This window comes from Tachypleus tridentatus, chromosome 10, assembly GCF_004210375.1.
Source record: "Tachypleus tridentatus isolate NWPU-2018 chromosome 10, ASM421037v1, whole genome shotgun sequence".
Classification (NCBI taxonomy): domain Eukaryota; kingdom Metazoa; phylum Arthropoda; class Merostomata; order Xiphosura; family Limulidae; genus Tachypleus; species Tachypleus tridentatus.
The window spans coordinates 16,457,513-16,484,626 of NC_134834.1; the positions used below are offsets into that span (position 1 = coordinate 16,457,513).

Below are 27,114 nucleotides of genomic sequence, written 5' to 3' on the forward strand. Positions count from 1 at the left end.
GGTAATTGAAGAGATACTAATATCAAATCTAGAAACATTATATAAATGTTTGGTAAAAAACAAATATCTTTGAACTTCACAAAAGTTTGTTATGGGCTCTCATCTTAATTACCAACCCTTGTAGGATGGACCATACTCACATTGACGCAGGTCAAAATACTTAAAAACTTTCTATTTTTCCTGAAGTTGAAAGACATTCTATTGAAGTAATACAAATAAATATTTTATTGCTCATACTGTGTGCGACAAGAAGAGGCACATCTCCAGCTTTATTGTGTTCAATACAGCTTTGAAATTAATTATATTCATCACATTTGTGTTTGTATTAATTATAACTGCATCTTCTTTATGAGTTTGTTTTTATATTTCTACAGGGAAGTGTCCAAATCAGTCTTGCTGATTTCGACCCGAGCCTCATCTTAACAAAATGGTACAACGTGCTTACTTTTCACGTTTTACAACTAGAAACACAACGTGAAAGAAATCATGAGGTATTTTACTTGCCTGTCGAAGCTAAATATATGACTAGCTATATGTTGTTCTCTCATGCAGATGCATTGTAATAATATCACGTTTCAATTTTGCGTTATGTATCTGTGAAAGAAAAACATTTTAATACAAACCTTCCAGAAATAATTTCTCAGTATTATATCTAATTCCAGTGAATAGATTTAAATCATTGTTTTCTTTTCATTCACTAAAAAGTTTTGAGATGATTGGTGTGGTAATTTCTCAAGGTTCCCTCCACGAGAGAAAAAGAAGAAATTGGATTGGACGAAACAGCAAACACCGGTATCTCTAACTTGAGTGGAAGGAATAGTAGTGCGTCAACCTCAGCACGTACCAGTATTCAAGGTAATTAATTGTCTGTACCAAAATGTTATTCTTTGGAATTGATTGATTGATTGAAATTTTTGTAACTATAACCTAACTAATCTCTCTTTGTAGCAAAGTTTTTTGTTGTATACTAAGTTTTAGAGGAAACTTCACTATATTGTTTCACATCTTTGGAGTATTTTGTATGTCTCCGGATTTACAACGCTAAAATCAGGGGTTCGATTCCCCTCGGTGGGCTGAGCAGATAGCCTTTGTGGCTTTGCTAAAAGAAAACAAATTGTAGTATTTCACACTGATAAACAACTGTTTAGTTTTCTATAGCTAAACAGACTAGTCAACTAAGGTCGTGTAATATATATTTATTTGTATTATTTATCCTGTTCAAATTTAAAAGGGAAAGGTTAGATGTATTCTTGTCTTGTACAAACGTTATTAAAGTAAAAACTCTCTTAAAAATTTTATGAAATGCATTTTGTTCATATTAAGTTTCGCATTCTGTTTCGGAGCACACACGCACCAGTTTATTTTTGTACATGTATATATTATATCAGCTCAGATTGCCCTTGAGTAGCTTTGTGAGAAAATTCAAAACAAACCATTCAAACCAATGTATTATATCCATACTATTTTATCAGTAATATGTTTTACAAAAGTCACTATATCATTAAAAGACTAAAAATTACAAACGTTAATGTACTGCCATTGATAATAACAGCATATTGTAGGCCTGGCATGGCCAGCGTAAAGGCGTCGACTTCGTAATCCGAGGGTCGCGGGTTCATACCAGCGTCGCACTAAACATGCTCGCCCTCCCAGCCGTGGGGGTGTATAATGTGACAGTCAATCCCACTATTCGTTGGTAAAGAGTAGCCCAAGAGTTGGCGGTGGGTGGTGATGACTAGCTGCCTTCCCTCTAGTCTTACACTGCTAAATTAGGGACGGCTAGCACAGATAGCCCTCGAGTAGCTTTGTGCGAAATTTCCAAACAAACAAACAAAAGCATATTGTATATAAATCTGTCTTTTTTTATTTCCACATGGAAGTGTCCAAATCAGTTAGTTTTCTTTAATGTGTTCTTAGAAAACAAAAGTCAAATAATTTGTATACTAATAAAATAAAATGATACAACCATTACAAAGCATACTTCTGTAGTTATGTTTCTAATAGTAAAGAAACAAACAAAATAAAATACACTATTTATTCAGAGAACTGAATATCTTTAAGTGACACTGAATTATTTATTTTAACACAATCACTTGAAAATATTAAACAGAAGATGATTAAAATAATTATTTTTTGTAAATTAAAACTGTGGAACATTTTCTTGAGTTCACTATTATTCTCTGTTTAAGATTCTGATGTCGTGAAATGTGGTGAATTGGCAAATGGACAACATGATTCATTGGAAGGAGCTGACAGGAGGGAAGAACATTACTGTGGAGAGGAAAGTGGAAAGGATTTGAACGTGAGAGAATTTCAAATATTGCAGACTACCAGATGTGGTGAGCATCAGGTGAGGTTATGTTTTAGAATGAATAGTAATTATAATTATTATAGGAATAAATTAACAATTGATTTTAATCATTCGTGATGACGAGAAACCCACTGGAAGTAAAAATGTATCTCAGGATGGCTGGTATAGGTATTAACAATTAAAGCAGAGAACAATGTTTTGACCTTCTTAGGTCATCTTCAGGTTAACAAAACGTCTGAGGGTTGTGGGTTCGAATCCTCATCTCGCCTAACATGCTTACCTTTTCAGCTGTGGGGGCAATGTAATCTGATGGTCTGTCACACTATTTGTTGGTAAAAAAGTAGCAGAAGAGGTGGCAGTGGGTGGTGATTACTAGCTGCTTTCCTTCTAGTCTATCACTGCTAAAGTAGGGACAACTAGCACAGTTAGCCCTTATGTAGCTTTGAACGAAATTTGAAACAAACCAATCCTACTGTATAGTTACATGTAGGCCTTTCTTTCCAAATGTTTAGCTTGTAGTATACATATGTCTAGTTTTTCTAGCCTTTATTAATAATACTTTTATTGAGTGTATAATGTTAGAACTAGCATTATTACATGACCAGAAAAACATAGTTTTTTGAAGATGCAAAACAAGAAACTAGAGCAACATTCGTACTGGTTACTTAGATGTATTAAAATAACTAAAGTGTATTTGTTTATGTGATTGCTTTGTGCAATGCTTTGTAACTGATACAAAACACTATTTGATGAGCAGGTTTATTCATTTTTGTGTTTAATTTTGTAAGAAACTCATGTTTTCTAGGCACTAATAGTTTTTATACCTGTGTTTATGTACAGCATGAAACAAAAGGAAAAAATAATTAGTGATACACAAAGGTCAACACTTTTCAGTTTAGCTTTGTTTTAAGCTTTACATTGAAACCAAATAGTCAAATTTAGTTGTTAGATCAGAAAATTTAACTTAAACATGCCTTTCAAAACTTTCATTGATACTGTTTAAAAGTTATGATTGGTCGCTGAAACTCGTTTGTTTTGTTGTTTACCCTCAGTTCTACATCATGTCTTCACAACAGTGCAGAAGTTATTTAAAATGCTTAGTGGCATTTAACAAAGGATGAAATGAAATGCTGTTAACTACTTTGTTTTATTTCAGAAATGCATAAGTGAGAGATTAAGTCACCAGGTGGAGCTGTGTGATAAAGAGACCAACACAGAGTGTGTTTTTCTTCCTTTACAAAATAAACAAAAGCAAATAGAAGATAGTGTGAGAACTAGTGTTATAAAGAGATCACAGACTTTCACCCCTAATGTTGATTTCAAAAAGCATCACTATGTTTGTAAAGTAAGTTCTATTAACTTTTATGAAAATATTAAATAATTATCAGGTATGTATCTGTTTACTTGCATCATTGCTAAATCAGAAGAATTGCAAACAAGTGCACTGATATTAATATCTTAAAATACCAAAGGTTTCAGTTTAACTGCTAATTAATAATTTATAATCTGTTATCTCTAATTTCTCAGCAAAGCAAACTACCTGTTTAGATGAGAACAAAAACTGAATCCAGTATTAAATGTAGCTAATTTAATGTACCATTCTTACTTGTAATAACTGGAATACATTGATTAATCAGTTAGATGGTACCCTCAACCTTAGCCATACTTTTGGCCATAATCCCAATAACGTCTCACAACGTTCTGTCAGCATAAGATATTTACGTTAGTCCTAATTCCATGTACTAAACTAACAATGCAATTTAATCCTTGTAATAAAAATAAGTCCATATCTTAAACAATTTTATCAATACTGTTCATGAAGTTAATACTAAATTAGAAAAAAATTAAATTATTTAAGTGACACTGAATGGTATTTTAAAAAAAAACATCTATTTGAATATGATCAAAATGGCATAGTAATATTCTTTTGCATTTTTCCTTTTAGTTAAATAGAAGTTATAGTGACAGCTCTGTGCCATTATACAGAAAAAGAGTTATGTTTCAGCAACAGCCAGTGAAGAAAAATGTGAGTGTTGTTTTTTTTTAAATTAATGCTACTTAAAATCATAAATAGATTTATTTGTAGCATATTGTTTGTACCCTTGAATAAGTAACTGATTTAAAACTTTATCTGTGATGAACCAAGCTTTTTAATAGAAGGTAACAAATATGTCAGTCCCCACCACAGGGAACCTTGAGAAGTTGATTTCTTTTTAAAACATATTACCAGTCCAGTACTTTTTGTCGGCTTTTGATAATGGTAATTTGTGTTAGCTAATATTATATTAAAAAAGGAAAGCCAGGAAAATAAATTGATGTAGAAGTTAGGTAACTTCTATCAGAATGGTTACTAAAATCTAAGTTAATGGTTTATAATATATAAACTTAAGAGTAACCGGCAAGCTACAGGAGCCTTCTATGATAACAATCTCAGGTCATCAGTTTACTACTGTTGCTGTTAGCAACATATTCTTTTATTAATATCTAAGTATTTACTGTAATTTGCTAAATGCAGTACTAATGAAATATTTTCAGTATTTTATTGAATATTACAAGGCACAAAATATTTACGAATTAGTCATTTTATATATATAGATATATGTATATATACAATAATTTTATTCAACTTTCATTTTATCTAACGTCCAATTTTGTAGATCAAAATAAATACTGACATACCAGTACTTAATACGTAGCTGAATGAGTACAGCATGTGTTTTCAGTTCATATTTAGGGAAAACAAAGTTTTTTATACACAGATTTAAAAGTATATAGTTAGAGTTTTATTTTGTGCCTTGGAAATTTGCTGTTGACAAATGTTGTGATTACTTGCGAGTAAGAAAATTTGAAGCATTATTTAAACAGAGAACTTTTTTTATTCGATGATATGGGTCAGGTTATAGTGGTACGTGCCAAACACCATTATTCTTCGTTCACTGAATTGAAAACTATTAACTTGCAAACATCGCTAGACCTAGTGCTAGACCTTCAAGCTTCTCACAGACGGCTAAACTTCTTACAACATGAACTTTCCAGACTAAAGGAAATGAAACAGCAACTTCAGGATGCAAAGCTTTCCAGTTAGTAAGAATGTTTCTATCTACGATGTTTTTATTACAAAGTTTTACCTAGCTCAAGTGGAATACTTGTACCTAGGTGATTGAATTAAGGTGAAGCTGTTTTACCAAACCAAGTTAGGAGTTAGACAGTTTAATATTAAGAGACTAAGCCACTTGTATCTTGTACGTAAGCACTTGTGTACGTCATATGTTGCTAGGTTATTTTATTTATTATCAGAAATAGGTAGGCCATTATATATGATAGCAGAAGTGACCACAATATCTTACTATTCTTTAGAAGTGAACAAAGTCTTACTAGAAGTTGAAAATGACCTAATATAATGGACCTCAAAATTGACCAGACCACTCAATCTACCAATCGGTGTGTTTTAATTTTCTATATAATTTGCAATAACTTCTTAAGTACACTATATTTTTTTCTCCAGTTTTTGTACAAGTATGAAAGATATCCTTTTTCATTTTATAGGTAGCTGTACTGTGCCATCTACACTAGAAGCAAAAAAGCAGATAAAGTGTCCTCGAATTAAAGTAAGTTAACCAAAGAATGAATAATTTAAAAAATAAAATGTTAGAAAATATTGAATAACAGCATAACTTGAACAGATTAACCCTTTTGCAACAGGCTCAGTGTAATATACACGATTCTATATACACATTCATGCACGTTAGTTATTTATACTATAACTTTTGGTGCAGTATGTGTATTTTCACGAAATACGATAGACTTTTAGTATACGTTACAAGTTTTTATTATTTCCAAATAATCAGATTTTTTAATGACGTATATTTAATAAAGTTTTGCTTGTGAAAATATTGGGTCTATTTTGCTACTAATTCAAGTGTGATTGATTTTTCTGTTATGATTAAAAACTTTTTTGTCCCCCAAAACCTCAAGTATTATTTGTGTAATCGCTAGAACCTCATCAACACATTTCAAACATTTGTCTTCAACAAGACTTTATATTTCATCTGTTATTTTCTTTACCCTAACAATGTTGGTTCTGTTAATTTGACCAACCTCTTAACCATCATGAAAAAAAATGAGGAAATAAATATAAACTGTGCTATTTTTTGTTCTGGAATGACTACAACTTAAAACAAGAAAATACAAGTGTTTAGGTATATATTAATAATAACATTAAATATTTATGTTTATTTATTATCTTTAATTATATTACCCTTCCATTTGTGTCTGGCTGACGTCACGTAACTTGCATTGAAGAGGTGCATGTCCACTCATGTTAGTGAATTCAATAGCATAAAACTGACCTTTAGTCTTTACAAAATGACCCTGTCTTGGCTGTGTTTTAGTAGACTAGTAGTTTGTTAAACACAAACACATTTCAATTATTAAACATTATATGTGTATATAGATTATTACTATTTATAAATAAATTATTACACTTATTTTTCTTAAAATATAGGAGAAGTAAATAAAGAAAATAATTCTCTCTTCTAGTTATGACCTCTGAACTTGGTTGCTTCTGATATAGGCTGCTAGGTCTTTAAAAATTTATCATGTGGAGGAAATGAACTTTTTTTTTTAGGTTTTATATACAAAATAGAATAACCAAAATAACTATGAATTACTATATCAATACCATAGAATTCCAATGTAATTTACAAATTTAGTGGTTAAGCTGTGTTTAGGTCTTAAAAATATTGAAATTCTAGCATACTAAAGACACAACCTACCTCCTTGAAATCTTTGTTCAAACGAATGTGGTAGCCTTTTAACAGAATAAAATGGTTGACCAAACCACTAAGGGATATTCTAAGCTGTTAATTGGTTATTCACGTGTCGTATATTGAAGTAAGTGTATATAAAGGACCATTTCCAAAAATTGAAAGAAGTGATTATGGCCACTGTATTTCATTCAGTAAGTAACTTATACCTCAGCAGAATAAAACAAGTCTCTTATTTTATATATCACTTTGAGTTCGTAATTTGTATGAAACTATAAGTTAAGTATTTTGACATCACAAACATCCAATTTGAACCAATGCTGCATTCAACATACCACGACTCGCAAAACTCAATATTTAGGTTGTTCTTTTAATATTTACTTTTAAATCACGAGATTAATTGATATAATAAAGTTTGAATTATAATCTACAATGTGATATCAAACTTATTGATGTAAGTTCATAAAACAGTAGTTCAGTAAAATTTTCAATGAAAGTCAACAGACGTGATGAAGTGGCCTGCGACCTGTAGCAACAAAGGTTAAGGTAATTATGAGACTTTTCAAGTAGTTTTAAACATTATACCATACTCGTAAGTTTTACTTAGATAACTTCGTGAATTAGACTCTTTTGTATAATTTAATAAAATACAAGACTTATTGGGTGTATCTATGTTAAATCCTTGTTAAACCACGAACCACAGTGTGATTTACAATGCATACATTTCTTAGAAGCATCAGATATGTATATTGAAACTAAGTACTTTGACAGCTTGTACCTTGTTGTAGTTTCATATTTGTTATTATTGTATTTCATTACCTTTTTAAATTGTAACAGGATTGTTTTTGAAATCTGTGAAAGTTGTGCTCTTCAGATGTGTACTGGTCAGCCAGTTTTAACATGATCCACAAAGGTAGCTGATGTTACTTGTAGCAATAAGTGTTGAATCTGACACGAACCCAATATGCTTACATGTGTCAACAGTTTGTTTTATTCTAGCAAATACCATAAAATTCCTGACAAATACAATTAGATCGTATGATTCTAACATGTACCAGCTACCATCTTATCTTTCTTATTCAGTTTTTCCCCCTTATAGGTCTACGATGAGTTCATGAACTTACAATTCTAAGATCCAGAGTTCCCCTGCAGTGTACAAAGTGCAAATTTGCACAATAAAACAAACTGTATTCCTATACCACAAAATATTTATTTTATCTTGCAAAACAGCATCGTTATTTTTTTGCTATCTGGTACAACATTGATTCAGGGAAGAAAAAATGGAAGAAGTTAAATGGCAGTGACTACTTCCATCTTATATGGTAACTCACAGGGGTGTGGAATCTGGGGAGATGGGGGTATACATTCCCCCCCCCTCATTTTAGGTGGGGGGTATGGTGCCTGCAATTATCCCCCCTACAGTTTGGTCTGTTGAATTGTTTTATTGCATCACAGGCCTACAAATTGTGTGTTTGTTCTTGTGATTCTCGTGTTCTTACCAATCGAATTGCATAATTAGGCCAAGATGTAGGCTTTTTCAGTAGCCGAAATGTACATCTTTAATATAGGCGTGCTTCTAAGCTTTTCAATCTAAGCGATAGTTCGTAAGTATCAGTCAGTAGGCCTAAGTATACATGTAAGTATCGTGGCAACAAGATTACTCTGTGACTGCATGTTAACAGCTTTCAGGTTCACGTAATCAGAGATTAACAATTTGCAAATTGAACAGTTCACATAGGTGGTTGCAAAAATCATGCCCCATTGGGTGTAAAAAATCTACACCCCTGGTAACTCATATTCCTGGTAATTTTATTTATTTATTTCCAGGAAACTAAAGATAAAACTGAAGAAAAAGTGAAAGAAAATTTAAAGCAAGCAAAAAGAGAGATTTACAAACTGAAGAGAAATAGAAATAACCATCCTGATGTTTCAAGTTTCAGGTAAACTTTCTAACTTTTATAATAATATTGTTATAAAAAAAGAATTTTGAGATACAAATCCATTTGAAAATAATTGTCTAAAAAATGAGATGGATGTATTTGCTGTACGTTCCATAAATGAAAATGTACAAACTTTTAGCTACAGCCTCAAAAGGGCAGTTTTCTACCATTTCATGGTAGTTGTAAAGGTATGATATATGGTGGTTTTAAGGTATCAGTTAGTTCACTGGAAAATTGGGTTGGTTTGTTGGCATTGGCAAGCTTGAGGGACCTAATGAATGCTTAGACTTTGATTCTGAACCAGTTTTAATCAGGCAAGCTTGTGAATATATAGCTCTGAAGGTATAACAGTATCTACCCCTCATTTGATGTTCTTAAAACCATCTTGTAGGAGAGGGACCCGAGTTTTAATTTTGCCAAAGGGGAAGCTTTTGTGAAATATTATTTTCATCATGTCTGAAGAATATCATGAGTGAAATGAAATGAAGTCAGTCAACTAATATAAAAACACCTTAATAATAATAATAACATAAATAATATGAAACACCTTTTAATGGTCAAATAATACTTGTATAGAAACACTGTATAATATATACAATCATTTTTACCTCTGAAATGAATGAATATTGTTTTTCTAACTTCCTGAAAAACATTTATAATTTAAAGTTATTTGTGCTGAGTGGAGATGGTAGAGAAACTTGGAAGTGTAAACTTGTAACTGCTGCTAGAAGTAAAGTCACAGAGTCACCCAAGTAAAACAGTAACCAGGTTTTATTTCAAGTTAAGTGGAAGTAACTAATACATCTTACATTTTGAACTTAATTTTCTGAATTCAATTTACAGGGAGAAAATGGCATTCTTCACTCGGTCTAACGTCATTCCATTCACCCCTACAAACGAAGGCATAGAAAGCGTGATACCACAAAATAATTATCTGTGTCCTAATACCACATTACTGTCTGCTGAAGCAATCATTCAAAGAAGCAAGAGTGACAACGTAAGGACACGGCAGTACGTGGTGGATCCAGATTACGGTGTTGTGGTGTGACAACGTAAGCACACGCAGGTACGTAGTGGACCCAGATTACAGTGTTGTGGTGTGACAACATAAGGACACGGCAGTACGTGGTGGATCCAGATTACAGTGTTGTGGTGTGACAACGTAAGCACACGTAGGTACGTGGTGGACCCAGATTACAGAGTTGTGGTGTGACAACGTAAGCACACGCAGGCACGTAGTGGACCCAGATTACAGTGTTGTGGTGTGACAACATAAGGACACGGCAGTACGTGGTGGACCCAGATTATGGTGTTGTGGTGTGACAACATAAGCACACGCCGGTATGTGGTGGACCCAGATTATGGTGTTGTGGTGTGAGTGAAGTTTTTCTTTTATGGAAGCAAGACTTTTTAATTTTCGACTGCATAAATATCTTGACATTGGAAGCTGGATTCCTTTGTAAAGTTGGAAGTGTGAATTGTGATTTCTTACTATTATTTCCAGTAAAGTCCTTGTACATACTTTTGAGAAATTGCTCATAGGTTGTGATAGTTGAACTGGGAACTTGTGTTTTATTTAAAGTGAGTTTTTGGTTACAAGGCCCTTAAAGCTCTACAATCACAAGAATTCTTGGAGATTGTACTATGTGCCATAAAACTAAATTTATAATTGTTACGCATCACGTAAAATGTGTTTTTGGACAAAATGCTTTCATAAACTAATGCAAGTTTAAGTGGTTTTTAGATATAGCCCTTATAAGACTATTTTTATGAATATACAAGTTGCAATTATACGTACTTAATGTATACCACCCACCGATTTTGTATCATAGTGTAAATAGAAGCATATTTATCCAGAATCTTGTCTACCATTGTAAACTTACTTTATACCCAGTGAACGTACTGTGTATATTTATGCTATTTATATATACTTAAGTTATATTAGAAATAAAGTAGGTTTTTTTTTTAACTAATAAATGATAGAATATCGGAGATTCTTCTCACGGGTGTTTGTAATTTGTGTTTTAACAGTATAAAGATAGGTTTTCATTTTCAACAACAGCAACAATCTTCAGTACAAAATATGTATATTATCATTTTCAACAACAGCAACAATCTTCAGTTATTTTAACTTGTATTGTTGTGGTCATAATGACAATAAAATATTTTTTTATTAATGACTTGTATTCACCGAGTTACAGATCATGCATTTTTGAGCTTGCTATGGAAGTTAGTTTGTACGTGAACTTCTAGGGCAATGGATGATCGGTTAACATGATTTTATTGTGCACCAAGCCATTTGTGAACACTTCTAACAAAAAAAAATCTAACTTAGCATTGTTTGTTTTCGGTATTTAATGTAATTACGTTCTAAAACCCTAAACCACAATTTATTATAATGATTTTCAGTGTATAGAACACCGTATAAAAGCATTTCACTAAAGTTTTCAAAGCTGTATTACACACATACCTGCCAATCCATTTCCAGTATACTTTTGTTAAAATTCATGTGATTAACTGAGCAAAAATCCTGTTTTATTGTGAAGTAACATGTCTTGTGCTGCTACTTTTTAGTTACATTGAATGCAAGATGTATTTACACTTGATAAGAAATGTTAATATCTTTGTTTAACAGAATTAATAGTTATACAGGCAGGTTTTGTTAAGTATTATTTGCATTTGTTGAACAACTTTCAAACGTGAAAACCTTGTCAAGATGTCCATAAAAATATATTAAGTTTTCAAAACTTAAAAAAAAATAAATGATTTTCATCCACATTAAATATTTATTTACATTTTTCGATAGCCTTTTCTTGTTCACTCATTTTAGTGCCTATAAAAAATATATTAATTTTCATCTTATGTTTATTAACAAAATCTCGGTTTTTTAGAACTATGTTTTGAACATAGAAAATCATTTTTAGTAAAATATTTTATCGTAATTCTTACACATAATGATACTGAATAATAAAAAAAATTATTTATTATAAACAAAACCAGTCATTTATTTAACCCTTTTGGCGCGGTTGGTGACCACAGTCAGACTTGTAGGCTTAGCGTGGCAGACAACCTTCCTTTATTCCTGTTATTCCTATGTATTGAATTTAACATATATAGTATTGGGTACAATCACTGAATATTTCAGGGACTTTTGTTGAGTTATTGCCGAGATACCATGTTTTAGTACTCATACAGTAATTAGTTGAAGTATCAAATATATATATTCAGCGCCATGCCAAACATTAAAAGTTTATTCAGTGCCGAAAGGGTTAAAGACATGTTATGGTGTTTACCTTGATATACTGTGAATCCAAAGATTCTTAGCTTGTTTTGTTGTTACAGAAACATGATGCGCAGCCAGATAATATGAATGTGTTGTAATAATAACTGTGAAACCCCATGATTCTGTTAAAGAATCCCAAGAACTGATGGTAAATGCTTTTTCTTGTGTCTGACAGTTAAATACTGGGGAAGGCTAGCACAGGTTTTGTAATTCATAAATTAACAATTGCACACTATACATTTGTTGAATTAATTAGTTTTAATTTGTATTGGTTTCAAATAGTAATTTAAAAAATTTAAATTAGTAAAGTAACACAATTAACATTTATTTAGTAAACAGTTACATTGGAACCAGTGAACTGGTGTATTTATACGCAATTTTCCTTTTCCCCTCTAGTACAGCAGTAAGTCTGGATTTATAACTCTAAAATCAGCGTTCATTTTCCCTCGCTGGACTCAGCAGATAGTCCAATGTGTCTTTGCTTTATTTCCTTTTAAAAAACAGAAATGAGATATAATTCTTTTTGTAAATGTCAAAAGAAACTGTTTTCATTTAAGAAATGTTAAAACACGGTATTATTATATATGAAAATTAGTAACTGTCGTTGAGTGCAAGACTTCTTTTTAAATATTTAAACAATCACTATAGCTGTTTCATTATTATGATATTGATATGTAAAGTTACATTACCAAATATTAAGAACGGATATGGCCTAGTGCTTTAATCTCCAAGGTTGTGAATCCCACGGTTCTTGTCACATTACGTAAACATGTACTCTGCATTTTGAGGCGGTAGGTACGCTAAAAAGTGAAACATACATAACTTATTGTTAAAATTTAATAATTTTTGTGTGTGTGCAGTTCTTTGTAATACAATATATTTTATATTCACCTGAAGTTATCACATTTTAATATTAAACATATTTAAACAAGTTTGTATATTTTTTATCATATGGAAATTTTTGTAATAAGTATGTTAAGAACAGTTAGTTTTATCAAGTCTTTTGATTAAAAAATTGAGTAATAATACAGTTTACCTAACACCATTGTGCGATCCAAGAGTTATAAATGAAAGGTAAGATAATTTAAAATGTGAATATGAATAGTTAAAGACGATGTGAAACTTGCTGGAATTAGTGGTTCCTGTTTTTAGGATATAAAAGTGGTATTCGGTTATGTATTAAGTCATCCCTTAAAGATGAATTTTCAACAAATTTAATAATTTCCTTAGAAACTGTACTTTGGTTAGGTATAATTCCTGTGTGGTTGCCATATTTTTAAACACTTTAGTTTTTGAGTAAAAAATGAAACAAAATATGCGGGTCCTCGAACTCAGGTTCCTCTCGGTCGTTCGGCTGTTTCCGTGACGTTTTACAACTATGACGTAATAGTTGCCAAACACGCTTCGTTGCGCGCCGACCATTGTGTTCCTTTCAGTGCTGGTGTTTCATGTAAAGCTATTGGTGTTTTTCTCGGATTACTTATTTTGTGAGACTATTTTTTGTCTTGATATTGCTACTTTATGTTTGTTTTATGATAACATGGTTTACTGCGTTGCTTATGGTTGTAAAAACGTTTCGGCATCGGGCAATAGCTTCTTTTCGTTTCCGTGCAAGGAGAAGGAACCGGCAAGGTGGCGACAGTGGGTGCGGATGGTCAATAGGAAGAACTGGACTCCTTCACACCATGCAAAGCTTTGTCGAGATCACTTTTAATGCTCATGTTTTGTGTCGGATCCCACTGTTTTGGATTCCGTTGGTTTCAAGCCAGGCAGGTTGAGACTGAAAAAACCATCGGCAGTAGACAGGATCGTCCCCACCATCTTTCCTCGTGTAGAGCTGAAGACTGATCTCAGCCTGCAGCGTACAGGTTCCACCCTTCTGAAGCCATCCTTTGCTATCACGAAAAGAACAAATTTAAAGGTATTTGTGCAGTATAAAGCGATAAACAATAACTAGTATAATATAATAATTTTAAAAGTACAAGTGTTTGAAGAATGTAACTAGACATACACATTTCACAAAAGTGATTTCCTAGTCTAGACAGTGGACAAATCTATCCCAAATAGAGTATATTCCAAGTTTAAAAGCTGGTAGATCATTCTGTAGATGTTTTTGTATCATTTTTAAATATGGAAAAGTTTGAAGAATTCCATTATTCAAATTTAACATTTCAAGATAAATTAACTGTTCAGACTGCTACATCTAATTTGATTTTATAGACAGAATTATGAGGTATAATTGAAATTCATTTTGTTACGAGTCATAAATACCCGGTACAATGAGTGTGGAAGGACCGAGTATTAGTTACCATAGTCGGCAAAGTATAAACAAATAAAATCCAGTCTGTGATACCAATAATTTATAAACACCAGACAGGTTTCGAGATGCTTAAAATTGCACGTGAAATAATACAGACCATATTTGTTGTCATGACTTAGACTTACCATTCTTCCACTGGAGGTATGACCGACTCGCTTCCGGCATGGGCGCTATCAATATCACTCACAGTCCCGCTACTCTCGTTTGTGGAACTGTCCTCATCACTAGAACTTGTCAGATCTGTGTCAAAAGTAACTGTTCTAGGTTCGTTCAGAGTAGGTTCAAATTGATATGGTGCTACTCGACACTGTTCAGAACACAAAGTCAAAACAGACTCCGCCTCTGTTTCTTCGTATGCATTGGCCATGTTTATTTAAATTCAACGCGCTGGCGTTGACGGTTTGTTTGACAATTATTACGTCACAGTGCTTTTCCTAGCAGTAAACGTAAAAACTAAAACGTTCGGATTGCCGCTCGGAAAGGGCTCTTTTTGCACAAAGTTCTATGTTTCATTTATTAGCACATATTTTTTGTAAAAAAAATGTGAACCTGCAAAATTAATCAGTATGAGTAGTTCTTTTGACTGCAAAGTTTTCTTTTTTTCTGTAAAATTCGCCTTTAAGTAATGTACGAATATTTTATACAGAAAGTGCATCATTTCTGTCTTTTGTAGAAGGCTTTAATGAACTAACCCAACTCCACTTTTTCATATCATTAATCAAATAAACCCTTATGTAGATGGGTGTGCCTGAGAAGCACATAAGGCATATAATGATTTATGAGTTTAAAAAGGCAATAGTGTAGCAGAAACTCCACGAAACATTCAAGAAGCTTATGGTGCGAAGTCTCTTAATGAAAGATAATGTCGATGGTGGTTTCAGAAGCTCAGATGTGCCATGTTCAGGTCGTCCTGTTGGGTTTAATGATGATTAACTGCTGGCTGCACTTGTTGAATATTGTGTTGTAACATTTGAAGAACCAGTACAGAAGCTTTATTCAACCCATTCAACAGTTCACCGTCATCTGCAACAACTTGGAAAGATGTTAAAACTTAGAAAATGGGTCTCCCATGATTTGACAGAAGCCAACCAAAAGTGTGGAAATTTGCACTTCTCTGCACTCTCGTGAAAGTAACCCACCTTTCTTGAATAGGTTAGTGACTGGAGATGAAAAATGGATACCTTATAAAAAATTCAAGCGCCGCAGATAATGGCTTAGTGCAGATAAACTGGTTAAAGCACAGCTCAAAATGGACTGCCACCCTAGGAAAATCTTGTTAAGCGTTTGGTGGGATATCGTTGGTGTGATCCACTCTGAGTTGCTGCTACTCAATGTACGATTACATCAGACTTTTATTGTCAACAGTTAGAGTGCTTGAATGATACACTGAAAGAAAAGAGGCTTGCTTTGATCAATCGTAAAGGTGTTGGGTTACACCAGGATAATGCACGGCCCCATACAGCAAGGATCACATCTGCAAAGATTGAAAAGCTAGACTGGGAAAAAATTCCACATCCTCCTTATTCTCCGACCATGTCCCATCTGATTATCATCTATTCCGAAGTTTACAGAACTATTTTGATGGAAAAGAGCTTGGAACACATGAAGATGTCAAAACTACCCTCTCTACATTCTTTTCCTCCAAACCTCAAGAATTTTATAGAAGTGACACTCAGAAGCTTGTAAATTGTTGGCAAGAAGTAATTAATAATAATGGAACATACATTATTGATTAAATAATATTAAAAGTGTTTGAAATCTTTTTTTCTTTTTCTGAACCTAAAATTGGACATTACTTAAGGGATGACCTGATACTTTATAAAGAGCTAACAAGCTCTCAACGATCATGCTACAAAAGAAGATGGAAGAATGCCACTAGTTTGAATAACAATCCAAAAGATAAACAGAAGACATCAAGGAGTGTATCAGATTGTTAATGGTCCAATGTACCAACAGAACAAGAAAGAGGAACCTTCAGAAGATTATTGTTTCACAAACCATGGCCTCCGACACTTAACAGTAAGAAAGGAAACAAACAAGATTTTTACGAATAAAACGGTCTTGATAATACACTAATGTAAAATATTGCGAAATTAAATTATACCAATGGTCACAAATCATTGAATTATTCAACAATATTCCAAAAAGTATCTTTAAGCATTTTTCGACCACATAAAAATAGTGAAACATCAAAATATAAAAGATGAAATACTGAATAAATGGACAAATTAAAATATATTTCAAAACAAAGTATAACCATTAAAACTTTCAAAAATAAGTTTGTGGAACACTGTGAAATTTCAAGCTTCATGTAAGTATATTGGTAGATATGGATGAATTAATAACTAAATAAACCGAATATATTGTTCATCATTACTTGAAATAACTACATTTTTTAATTCTCTTAATAAAATGAAGGAAACAACTAGGCAAACTGTTGATTAGTATAAGACGCAGTTATTAATATATTTTAAATGTTAGTTCGATTAAATTTTGTAAATAATTATTTCATAATATTTTCCAAAAACTCAGTTGTATGTCATAATTAGTTATCAGTAATTTATTGACGTTAGATGTCGTACTGGGTTCTCAGCGGATCGTTGTAAATCTATACTGAAGTGGTACAAGTCGCAACATATGAGGATTAATGTTGAGTTAACTTTAGGTTAAGTATAAGTTTGTTTTTTTTACATCTAGTTTTCAGTACATGAAGTAGAAAGTTTGGCAGTTCTGTTTACTTTTCAATTAAACATGACTCCATTTTTTCGAATGAAACTTTCAAAGAAATCAGGTATGTTGAATTTTTCTATTCTAAACTTCATTTCCTGCTTTTACTATTAGTGTTACCAGCATTACAGTAGAACTTGGAAGTACTCAAACAGTGGTATATGAATATTACTTCAGGTTTTTAAGTTCTGGACGTAAGCTTAAAGATCTAATAGCAATATCTACAGTGTAACATAATTTAATGGATCAAAGCCAGTAGTCATTTATTGGCTTTCATTTCGTTAAACTTTAATTAGGCCTACTGACGCTGTAGTGTTATCGTATTTTTACACAACTTTCCTTTATAAACCTTTAGTGTTGCTTTCACATCCAGTACTGTTTCTGGTACTGTATTATTGCTAGTACTGTGGTAGTACTGTTAGTACTAGTATGCACTAACATACTAATTTATACTACTGTTTAATAGTAATATATTAATTTTATTAATAACGTGTGTATATAAACAGGTACTAAATATTTTCTTTATTACTATTGGTTCAAACGTATTAAATTTTGGTTACAGAATGGGATTTACGTTTGTTCTGACTTTCCACTCTAGTTTTTTTTGCACATATTAAGTGTAGTAATTTATTATCTATTTGAATTATTATCATGAATCACCAATATAGTTATTTTGTGCAATTCTCCTTATTCTAAATTTAACCAGGTAAGAATATTTAGGCTATCTTGAATCTTGAACCTTTTTTGAACCTTTTTTTTTTTAAGTTTTTATGAGTAATATACTAGACCAACAAAAATCATTTTCACTTTCTTCATGAGTGATTGTCAGTATGAATAAGTAGGTTGTAGTCTAACAAGCATTGGTTTTATAGGGTGATTGGATATGAGGAAACAAAAGGTTGTTAATAATAGAGTTCAGTCAAATGAGCTGTTTCATTTTGAATACTGTGTTCAGTTTTGGACTCCTTGCCTATGAAAAGATATCTTACTGGAAACTGTTCAGAGGAGGGGAGGACTGATGGAAAGATTGCAGGAATGGAACGGTATTAAGAACAGGTTAAAATTTCTCAACTTATTTTCTCTTAAGAAAAAGGTAATAGGTGATCTCATTTAAGTTTAAAAGATTGCCTTTAGTTTGGAATTGATAGAATTAAGGCATCTGATTTCCTTGTGTTATATTCAGAGGATAATACAACAAAACAGGTGTTTAAGGGTGCAACTGATTATTATCTGAAAAGTAAAGGATGGTTTGAAAGTTTTACCTCTCCCAGTGGTGAGTTACCAAGGACAGTTGTCTGTTGGTTGTAGTATGTTAGTAGATTCACACATAAAAAATGTGGTTATTTAATGGTGAAAACTGCTTCTGTATATTAGTAGTATTACTAGTCATTAAGTGGAAACACTCAACTCTTTAGTGGATTTGAGAGTCCATTTTCAAGGTCATGTAAATGAATAAAAGTAAATCCAAAGCCACTTTTTACGTGCTTTTACTGTTGAACATTAATGGAAGACCAAGGAAACTGAGCCTTTTAACTTGAATTCTGTTTGTGTGTTCCAAAATATTGGAATTTTAAAAAAGCACACAGAATGTTGGTTTGAAATTAAAGATTCTAGGCATGGTTTTAGAAAGATATTTCTTCCTTACTAGTTTTATCTTGTTAACAGGGCTCTTTCTTTGAATGAGGTATAATCCACATTGGTAATGGATGCCTTTAGTGAGGTTATGTGCAAAACATTAAACATAAAAAAAACTGGCATGAAGGTAGGTCATTCAATCTGCTAAGGTTTCCTCTCATCCACTTAAACAAGCAAACAGATAAGTACTCTAGATGTTTATAGAATTGAACTAAAAACAATAGAGATTTGCTATAGTTGTAGATTCTGAAAACAAAAAATGGTAATTGATAGGTGTTTTTCTAATAGAAATAATGTGACAAGTGAAATTCCTTAGAGATTTTTTGGGACATTTGTTCATTATTCATGTCAACAGTTTGACTAGTGTTTTGTCGAAGTATTTTTTAATAAATTTATAAAATTTTAAAGTGATAAAAAGGGGCTATCAAGTGATGTTGCTTCCAGCTCCCAAATATGACCATCCCTTGATACTTGTCTAGTCTTTTCTTAAACTCATTTAAATGTTTTGCCTTCACCATCCTTGAAGGCAGCTTATTCTAAAAGTCAACCACCCTGTTTGAGAAGCAGTACTGCATATGACTTCCATGCTGTCAAAATTTGAACTTGTGACCCTATGTCCTATTGTTTTCATTATTAAACACAAAAATGTTGATGGATGTATAATATCAATACCTTCAATAATCCTAAACACTAATTAATCCTTTCACTACAGGTTTGGTATAATGTACATCTACACATTTGTACACATTAAGTGTTTGCACTGTAAGTTTTAATACAACATATGTATCTCCACAAAAGTTGATAGACTTAGTAAAACAAGTATTTTGTTCACAAGAATTCAGATTTTTAATAAAATATTTTTACTAAAGATTTGTTTGTGAAAATGGGATTTTTATAGTAGTCCGAGTGCAAAGTGATTTCATGTTATGATTAAAAAACTATCATTTGTTAAAAAAATATGAAATGTTCCTCGCATATTCTCTAGGACTTCATAAATACATTTCATACATTTGTTTTCAGTAAGACTATATTTTATTTTCTGTTCTATAACTGTGGAGGCCTATCGCTTGACCCAATCTCACAACCATGATAAAAAACAAAAGGAAGTAAATATAAATTATGCTTTTTTCATGTTAGAATGACTACATATTATAACACAAAGAAACAAATGTTTAGTTTAAGTCTCATAATGCAATATAGTTTTTATTATATTGATCTTCTAGTCACACATGGCTAACAAACATTACATAACTTGCATTGATGTGGTGCACATGCACTCATGTTATGCATCCATGTTTTATTCAGTACATAAGCCATATCTCAGCAAAATAAAAAGATAAGGGGGTCTTATTTTATATCCTAGCTTGTCAATCTTGGTAATTTGAGAATCTAATTTGTACAAAATTGTAGATTTAGTATTTTGACACCACAAACATCTAATTTTAAACAGAGCTGCATTCAACGTACCATGTGACTCCCTAAAATCTATAAATGTGTTCTTTTAATATTTATTCTCAAATTTAAAAAATTAACTTATATATAATATTAAAGTTTGAATTATCTTCAGTTTGATTCCTGATTCCAAACTTACCAACATAATTTCATAAAATAGTAGTTCAATAAAATTTTGAATGCAAGTCAACAAATGTGATGACATAGCCTTTGACCTGTGACCCATAACAAAGGGTTATATCTTTTCCAACTATTCTCCTCTCCAGAGAAACAAGTTGAGATTTTAGTCTCTCTTAATAAGACAATCTCACCATCACAGGTATCATTTAGTGGCTTTTCTGTGAATGTTCTCTGAAAATCCAATGTCTTTCTTGAGGAAGAGAGCCCAAAACTGTACACATTATTCTAAATGAGACCGTACAAGTGATCTGTATGGTGAAACAATAATATCCTTGTATTCAATACTTCTGTTATCTTATTGCTAGCTACAACACACTGTTTAGATGTTTTAAGTGATTTTCTGATATGGTTCTGTCCCTCTGTTCACAAGATTAGCTTTTCCTATTTTGTGGTGCCTTCTATTTGTGAACTTTTTTGAATGCATGCCACAAGTCATCAACCCTGCTTCAGTTGGAATTCAAAGTTCTGACACATCTCATGTAAATCACTGTCACCTTTCCACCAATAGGAGAGCACCACTATCATGTGACTCCCGTAGGTGCCATCACTGAACTGTTTGGCAGTGCCTGAGTGCAGGTGTCAAATGCACGAGATGGGCTTCCTTTGGATTCTGAATGGCACGTCTCCAGGCTCCTGGAACTGAAACACCCTGTGTGTTTTTGAAGTCTTCTGATAGGTTCCATTTGGACTCTAGAACTTGAGGTAAAGATGGTATAGGTCTTCATCTTACCATCGCTAGGATGTTGGTACCTAATGAGTGAGTTTTTGGATGTAGTTGACTTGTCAAGTGGGGTCTACTGCATCCTATCTACTCTTTACCTTGAAGCAATTTGTCTGTTAAACATCTTCCATTGTGGGATTGAGTGATTGCACTTTTATGACTCTCTGTTGTACCATCTTCTCCCATACAGATGTGCTCTCCTTGTTCTACCATGTCTGGTCCTCCTCATCTTATCATTTGTCGTGGCAGAGAGATAACCTGGCTCGGATGTTGTGTGGAAACAGATGCATCAGTTGCTGTCCTATTGGTTGGTAGTGAGGTGAAACATAATTATATACATGAGAGATGTGTTGGAACTCTGGATTCCAACAGAGGGAGGGTTGAAGGCTTGTGACATGCATCCAAAAGACGTTCACAAATAAGGGGCAACACAAAATGAGAAAAACTGATCATGTGAAATAAGTGAAGTACCTATCGAAAATACATTTTCATTTAGGAAAGTTATAACTTTCATTCGTGACACCAAGATCTTTTTCTACAACTAGAGTATATTTTATGTATTCCCGTTTCAGTTTTAATGATAATTTAAAATGTAAAAACCAGTGTTCCTCACCTTACAATATGGATAGTTACTAATCATCTGCTATATGTTAGTCCAATGCATCAAATGATCTAAATCTCCCTGTAAGTCTGCAGCATCTTTGATCCAGCTAGCCACTCCACAAATCTTAGTGCCATCTGCAAACTTATGAAAAAAGCATATTCTGTTGAGGGTGGCTCTCTTATTGGAATAAATCTTAACAGTCTTAGTAATTAGGGCATAAAGTTTTAATATTGAGTGGTTTAAAGCTATGGAGTTGAAGGATGGAAATATAAGAAAATCTTGCATTTTTTTTAACAAGGGAAGCATTATTAAAATCTGAATCCTTGAGTCAAATATTTAGTTATTTTGAGGACATTTTATGCAGTGTAGAGTTTTGCTTTAATGGACTGTTTATAGAGTGGGATGTTATACTGAAACTTTCTTAGAGTTTATTTAGTGAGGAAAAAGCACATAGTTCTTGAGTATTTATAAAACTAATTTGAGAGAGGGAAGGTGATTTATTAGTCATGCATTTGTAATGTTGAGTTTAGTTTTAACTGCAGTAAGTAGAATGTGACCATTATAGAAATTGTGTTGACAAGTTATTAGACAAATAACAGGTCTCAGGAAGTGAACTACAGTACAGAGAGTGAATCTTTTCTGTTTCTCCCTGTCATAAGCACAGAAGTATATGCTTGTGATGAACTTGGAACAACAATATGTGTGAAGGTGTTTGATTTTGGGACATTATAAGTTAATGTGTTGTGTAAGTATAATAATGTAAAGGGATACTTTGTAATTAAATAGTTGGATCAACTGAAGAATTGACATCCCAGACTTTGAAAGGGTGTTGATTCTCTAAATGATCTAAATAGATCATTAGTTTCATGTGTTGAGAAGGGTATCATCAAGAAACAGAATAACCTATGATCCTAAATGATCATAGCAACATGATTCAAGTAAAAACATGATCCTAAATGATCGTAGCAACATTATTCGAGTAAAAACACGATCCTAAATGATCGTAGCAACATGATTCAAGGAAAAAGATGATCCTAAATGATCGTAGCAACATGATTCAAGGAAAAAGATGATCCTAAATGATCATAGCAACATGATTCAAGTAAAAAGATGATCCTAAATGATCATAGTAACATGATTCAAGTTAAAATGATCCTAAATGATTGTAGCAACATGATTCAAGTAAAAACACGATCCTAAATGATCATAGTAACATGATTCAAGTAAAAAGATGATCCTAAATGATCATAGTAACATGATTCAAGTTAAAATGATCCTAAATGATTGTAGCAACATGATTCAACTAAAAAGATGATCCTAAATGATCATAGCAACATGATTCAAGTAAAAACACGATCCTAAATGATCATAGCAACATGATTCAAGTAAAAACACGATCCTAAATGATCATAGCAACATGATTCAAGTTAAAATGATCCTAAATGATTGTAACAACATGATTCAAGTAAAAACATGATCCTAAATGATCATAGTAACATGATTCGAGTAAAAGCATGATCCTAAATGATTGTAGCAACATGATTCAAGTAAAAACATGATCCTAAATGATTGTAACAACATGATTCAAGTAAAAACATGATCCTAAATGATTGTAACAACATGATTCAAGTAAAAACATGATCCTAGATGATTGTAACAACATGATTCAAGTAAAAACATGATCCTAAATGATTGTAACAACATGATTCAAGTAAAAACATGATCCTAGATGATTGTAACAACATGATTCAAGTAAAAACATGATCCTAAATGATTGTAGTAACATGATTCAAGTAAAAACATGATCCTAAATTATTGTAGTAACGTGATTCAAGTAAAAACATGATCCTAAATGATTGTAACAACATGATTCAAGTAAAAACATGATCCTAAATGATCATAGTAACGTGATTCAAGTAAAAATACGATCCTAAATGATCATAGCAACATGATTCAAGTTAAAATGATCCTAAATGATTGTAACAACATGATTCAAGTTAAAATGATCCTAAATGATTGTAACAACATGATTCAAGTAAAAACATGATCCTAAATGATCATAGTAACATGATTCGAGTAAAAGCATGATCCTAAATGATTGTAGCAACATGATTCGAGTAAAAGCATGATCCTAAATGATTGTAGCAACATGATTCAAGTAAAAACATGATCCTAAATGATCGTAACAACATGATTCAAGTAAAACATGATCCTAAATGATCATAACATGATTCAAGTAAAAACATGATCCTAAATGATCGTAACAACATGATTCAAGTAAAAACATGATCCTAAATGATCGTAACAACATGATTCAAGTAAAAACATGATCCTAAATGATCGTAACAACATGATTCAAGTAAAAACATGATCCTAAATGATCGTAACAACATGATTCAAGTAAAAACATGATCCTAAATCATCGTAACAACATGATTCAAGTAAAAACATGATCCTAAATGATCGTAACAACATGATTCAAGTAAAAACATGATCCTAAATGATCGTAACAACATGATTCAAGTAAAAACATGATCCTAAATGATCGTAAAAACATGATCCTAAATGATCGTAACAACATGATTCAAGTAAAAACATGATCCTAAATGATCGTAAGAACATGATTCAAGTAAAAACATGATCCTAAATGATCGTAAGAACATGATTCAAGTAAAAACATGATCCTAAATGATCGTAAGAACATGATTCAAGTAAAAACATGATCCTAAATGATCGTAAGAACATGATTCAAGTAAAAACATGATCCTAAATGATCGTAACAACATGATTCAAGTAAAACCAAAAAGTTATCGTATTTCAATGTATACAACATTCAGTTTTATGTTCTCTTAACTTTTTTATGAATTACATAAGAGTCTCATAATTAGTCTCTTGTTTAGAACCTCATCAAAGGCTTTGTTAGTGTACTTATCAGTCACAACAGTAGAAACATTATAAAAAGGGAACACATTTGTAACATAAGATAGCTTCTGAAACCATGTTCATTCCTTCTTGAATGTCAGTTTTTAAGTAGCTGTTATCTTTGTCAGTATATTTCAACACTTTATTAAATTGTTTGGATTTTTTTCCATCCTGTTTTATTATTATTGGAATATCATGAACTATTATTGGGAATTTTTCCAGTGGATAGTGACTTTAAAAGGTATCAGCTGAAGTTACTACCGTCTCTAGTTTTAAAACTCCTGGTCATTCACGATCGTGTTCACCTATTTTTACAAAAACAATTTTCTTATAATAATAACAGATAAGCATGGAAAAATAAGAGGTTTCTTTTCAACAAAAATTTTAATAGGTTATAAAAATAAAAAAACAAAATCATTGCTCTGTCTACAAGATACATATATATGAAATAATCTCCCAAACTTATAAGAATAGTCTGATAAATAGAGAACTTATAATGTTTCTTCAGAGTAAGATTATAAAAAGTTTTGTTACTTTATTTTGTGTGTGAACACTGGATGTACTTTATTTTTCTCTGTAATTCTGTGTTATGTAAGCCTCATGAGTACTAACAAACACTGCTGCCTTGGCCTCTTGCCAAAAGTGTCAGCAGGTTTTTAGCCACTTTTCAAGTCTGTAAACTACTAAACAGTGGGGGGCTTTCAGAGCTATTTGCTATAAAGTTTTTCTTATAACTGCACTTCACAGGATTTGAGAACCAAACAGATAAATGTGAATGAGTTTGGAAAGTTGGTTTACTTACATTTGAGTTTGTTTTTTTTTCAAAAGTTTTTGAAAAACTGTTTGGTATAGGCTACTGATTACATTATTTAATAGGAACACGGTGGAAAAATAGATAAATTAAGTAGTTTTGATGTAACATTTACCGTATTTGACCCCTTATAAGAAAATACATCATGGAAGATGCCCCCTAATTTTGGAAAGACAATTCTAAGAAAATATTTTGACTAATCAACCAACACCTTGATGTTTTTTCAACCTACTGAGTAAATACAGTCAAATACATCACATTCTTCACACTATATTGACAATATTAGTTAAATTTAATGTTTTATGCTATTGAAAATACTTATTGGTAAGTAATGAGATTACGATCTGTATGAGAAGCCATTTTGAGTACACCCTAAGCTAACCTCTTGTCTTAATCCATTACTTTTGTCTTGTAAGATGAAGGGGGATTTTTCAAAAAGAAAAATGCGTTTTACAAGGTCTGAAACATTCCTTTTAAGAGTACAAGTTCTGTTTATTCATTGCCTTAATTTGCTTTCTCTGTTTTTGAAATATAAGGAAATTGTTTATATCTCCTCAGAATTTGTGCTTGTCCTTGCTACATGATATACACAAGTTGAAATAACAAGAGTGCATAAGTATAATATTAAGTCTGTCTGTTTTTTGTGAGACTTGTACAAAAAAATGTCAGATATTCTAAGGTATATCTTATAGTGAAATAGTTCAAATTAACCAAAAATATCTTGGATTTCTTTTTATGCCTTTTTTGAATAAATGTTCCTTTTCAAAATTAAATTCAGCAACTGATTACAAAAACTCATAGGAACTCAAAATACCAATTTTGACAAACTAGAATATAAGAAAAGAATCTCTTGTCTTTTTATTTGCTGAGCTATCATGTACTGAATCAAACACAGTGGCCCTGATCATTCAATTTTTGGAAACATTCTCTTGTATACACTTCTGTGTGTGACATGAATAACTAATCAAAAGCTCAGAATGTCATCCTATTGGTTTTCTCAGCCAGTTTCAGTATTAAGTCATCAACCTTTTTTTTTTTTCATACAAAACTTTAAGCTGGAAATTGAGTCTTAAGCCTGCTTGAAATTTCATATTTTTCTAAACCCAAACACACCTTAGTTACTAAGCTTAGTAAATTATAGTGGAACTTTATAGTACTGCTATAGTAATTTATGAATTTTTGGTTATTTCAAATGTGTATGTAAAACCTAAGTTAATTTGTATTGTATCCTCCACATGTAATATCGTGTAAGGCTTAACTCCCAACAAGCAGTAAATGAATACAAACGTTGTTACTGGAAGAAGTAACAGTTTGGTTTACTACAGTTTTGTATTATAGAATACAGTAACATGAGTGTACATGCTTCATATAATTGTAACTTGTATTGTTAGCCAGAAACAGTTGATAGGTCAATATAATAATTATACAGTCATGTGAAAATG

At 32.0% G+C, this 27,114-nt stretch overlaps 2 protein-coding genes across 6 annotated transcripts in view; both read left to right on the plus strand.

The window, feature by feature from the left end:
• Window positions 1-11,192, plus strand: part of LOC143228784 (protein kibra-like) — a 34,604-nt gene extending 23,412 nt beyond the window's left edge. For 4 of the 5 annotated variants that reach the window (XM_076460138.1, XM_076460142.1, XM_076460139.1 and 1 more), the window contains exons 14-22: window positions 375-491; window positions 738-855; window positions 2,190-2,350; window positions 3,468-3,656; window positions 4,257-4,337; window positions 5,208-5,391; window positions 5,858-5,919; window positions 8,905-9,017; window positions 9,861-11,192. In XM_076460138.1, the coding sequence (XP_076316253.1) occupies window positions 375-491; window positions 738-855; window positions 2,190-2,350; window positions 3,468-3,656; window positions 4,257-4,337; window positions 5,208-5,391; window positions 5,858-5,919; window positions 8,905-9,017; window positions 9,861-10,065 (1,230 nt within the window). In that variant the 3' untranslated portion in view covers window positions 10,066-11,192. Of the gene's footprint in view, window positions 1-374; window positions 492-737; window positions 856-2,189; window positions 2,351-3,467; window positions 3,657-4,256; window positions 4,338-5,207; window positions 5,396-5,857; window positions 5,920-8,904; window positions 9,018-9,860 lie in introns of all 5 variants that reach the window. The other variant, XR_013015456.1, reaches the window with a different exon arrangement.
• Window positions 11,193-17,218: 6,026 nt separating this feature from the next.
• LOC143228785 (uncharacterized) overlaps window positions 17,219-27,114 on the plus strand; it is a 30,412-nt gene continuing 20,516 nt past the window's right edge. The window contains exon 1 of the mRNA XM_076460143.1: window positions 17,219-17,411. The gene's annotated coding sequence lies outside the window, so the exon portion shown is untranslated. The remainder of the gene's footprint in view (window positions 17,412-27,114) is intronic.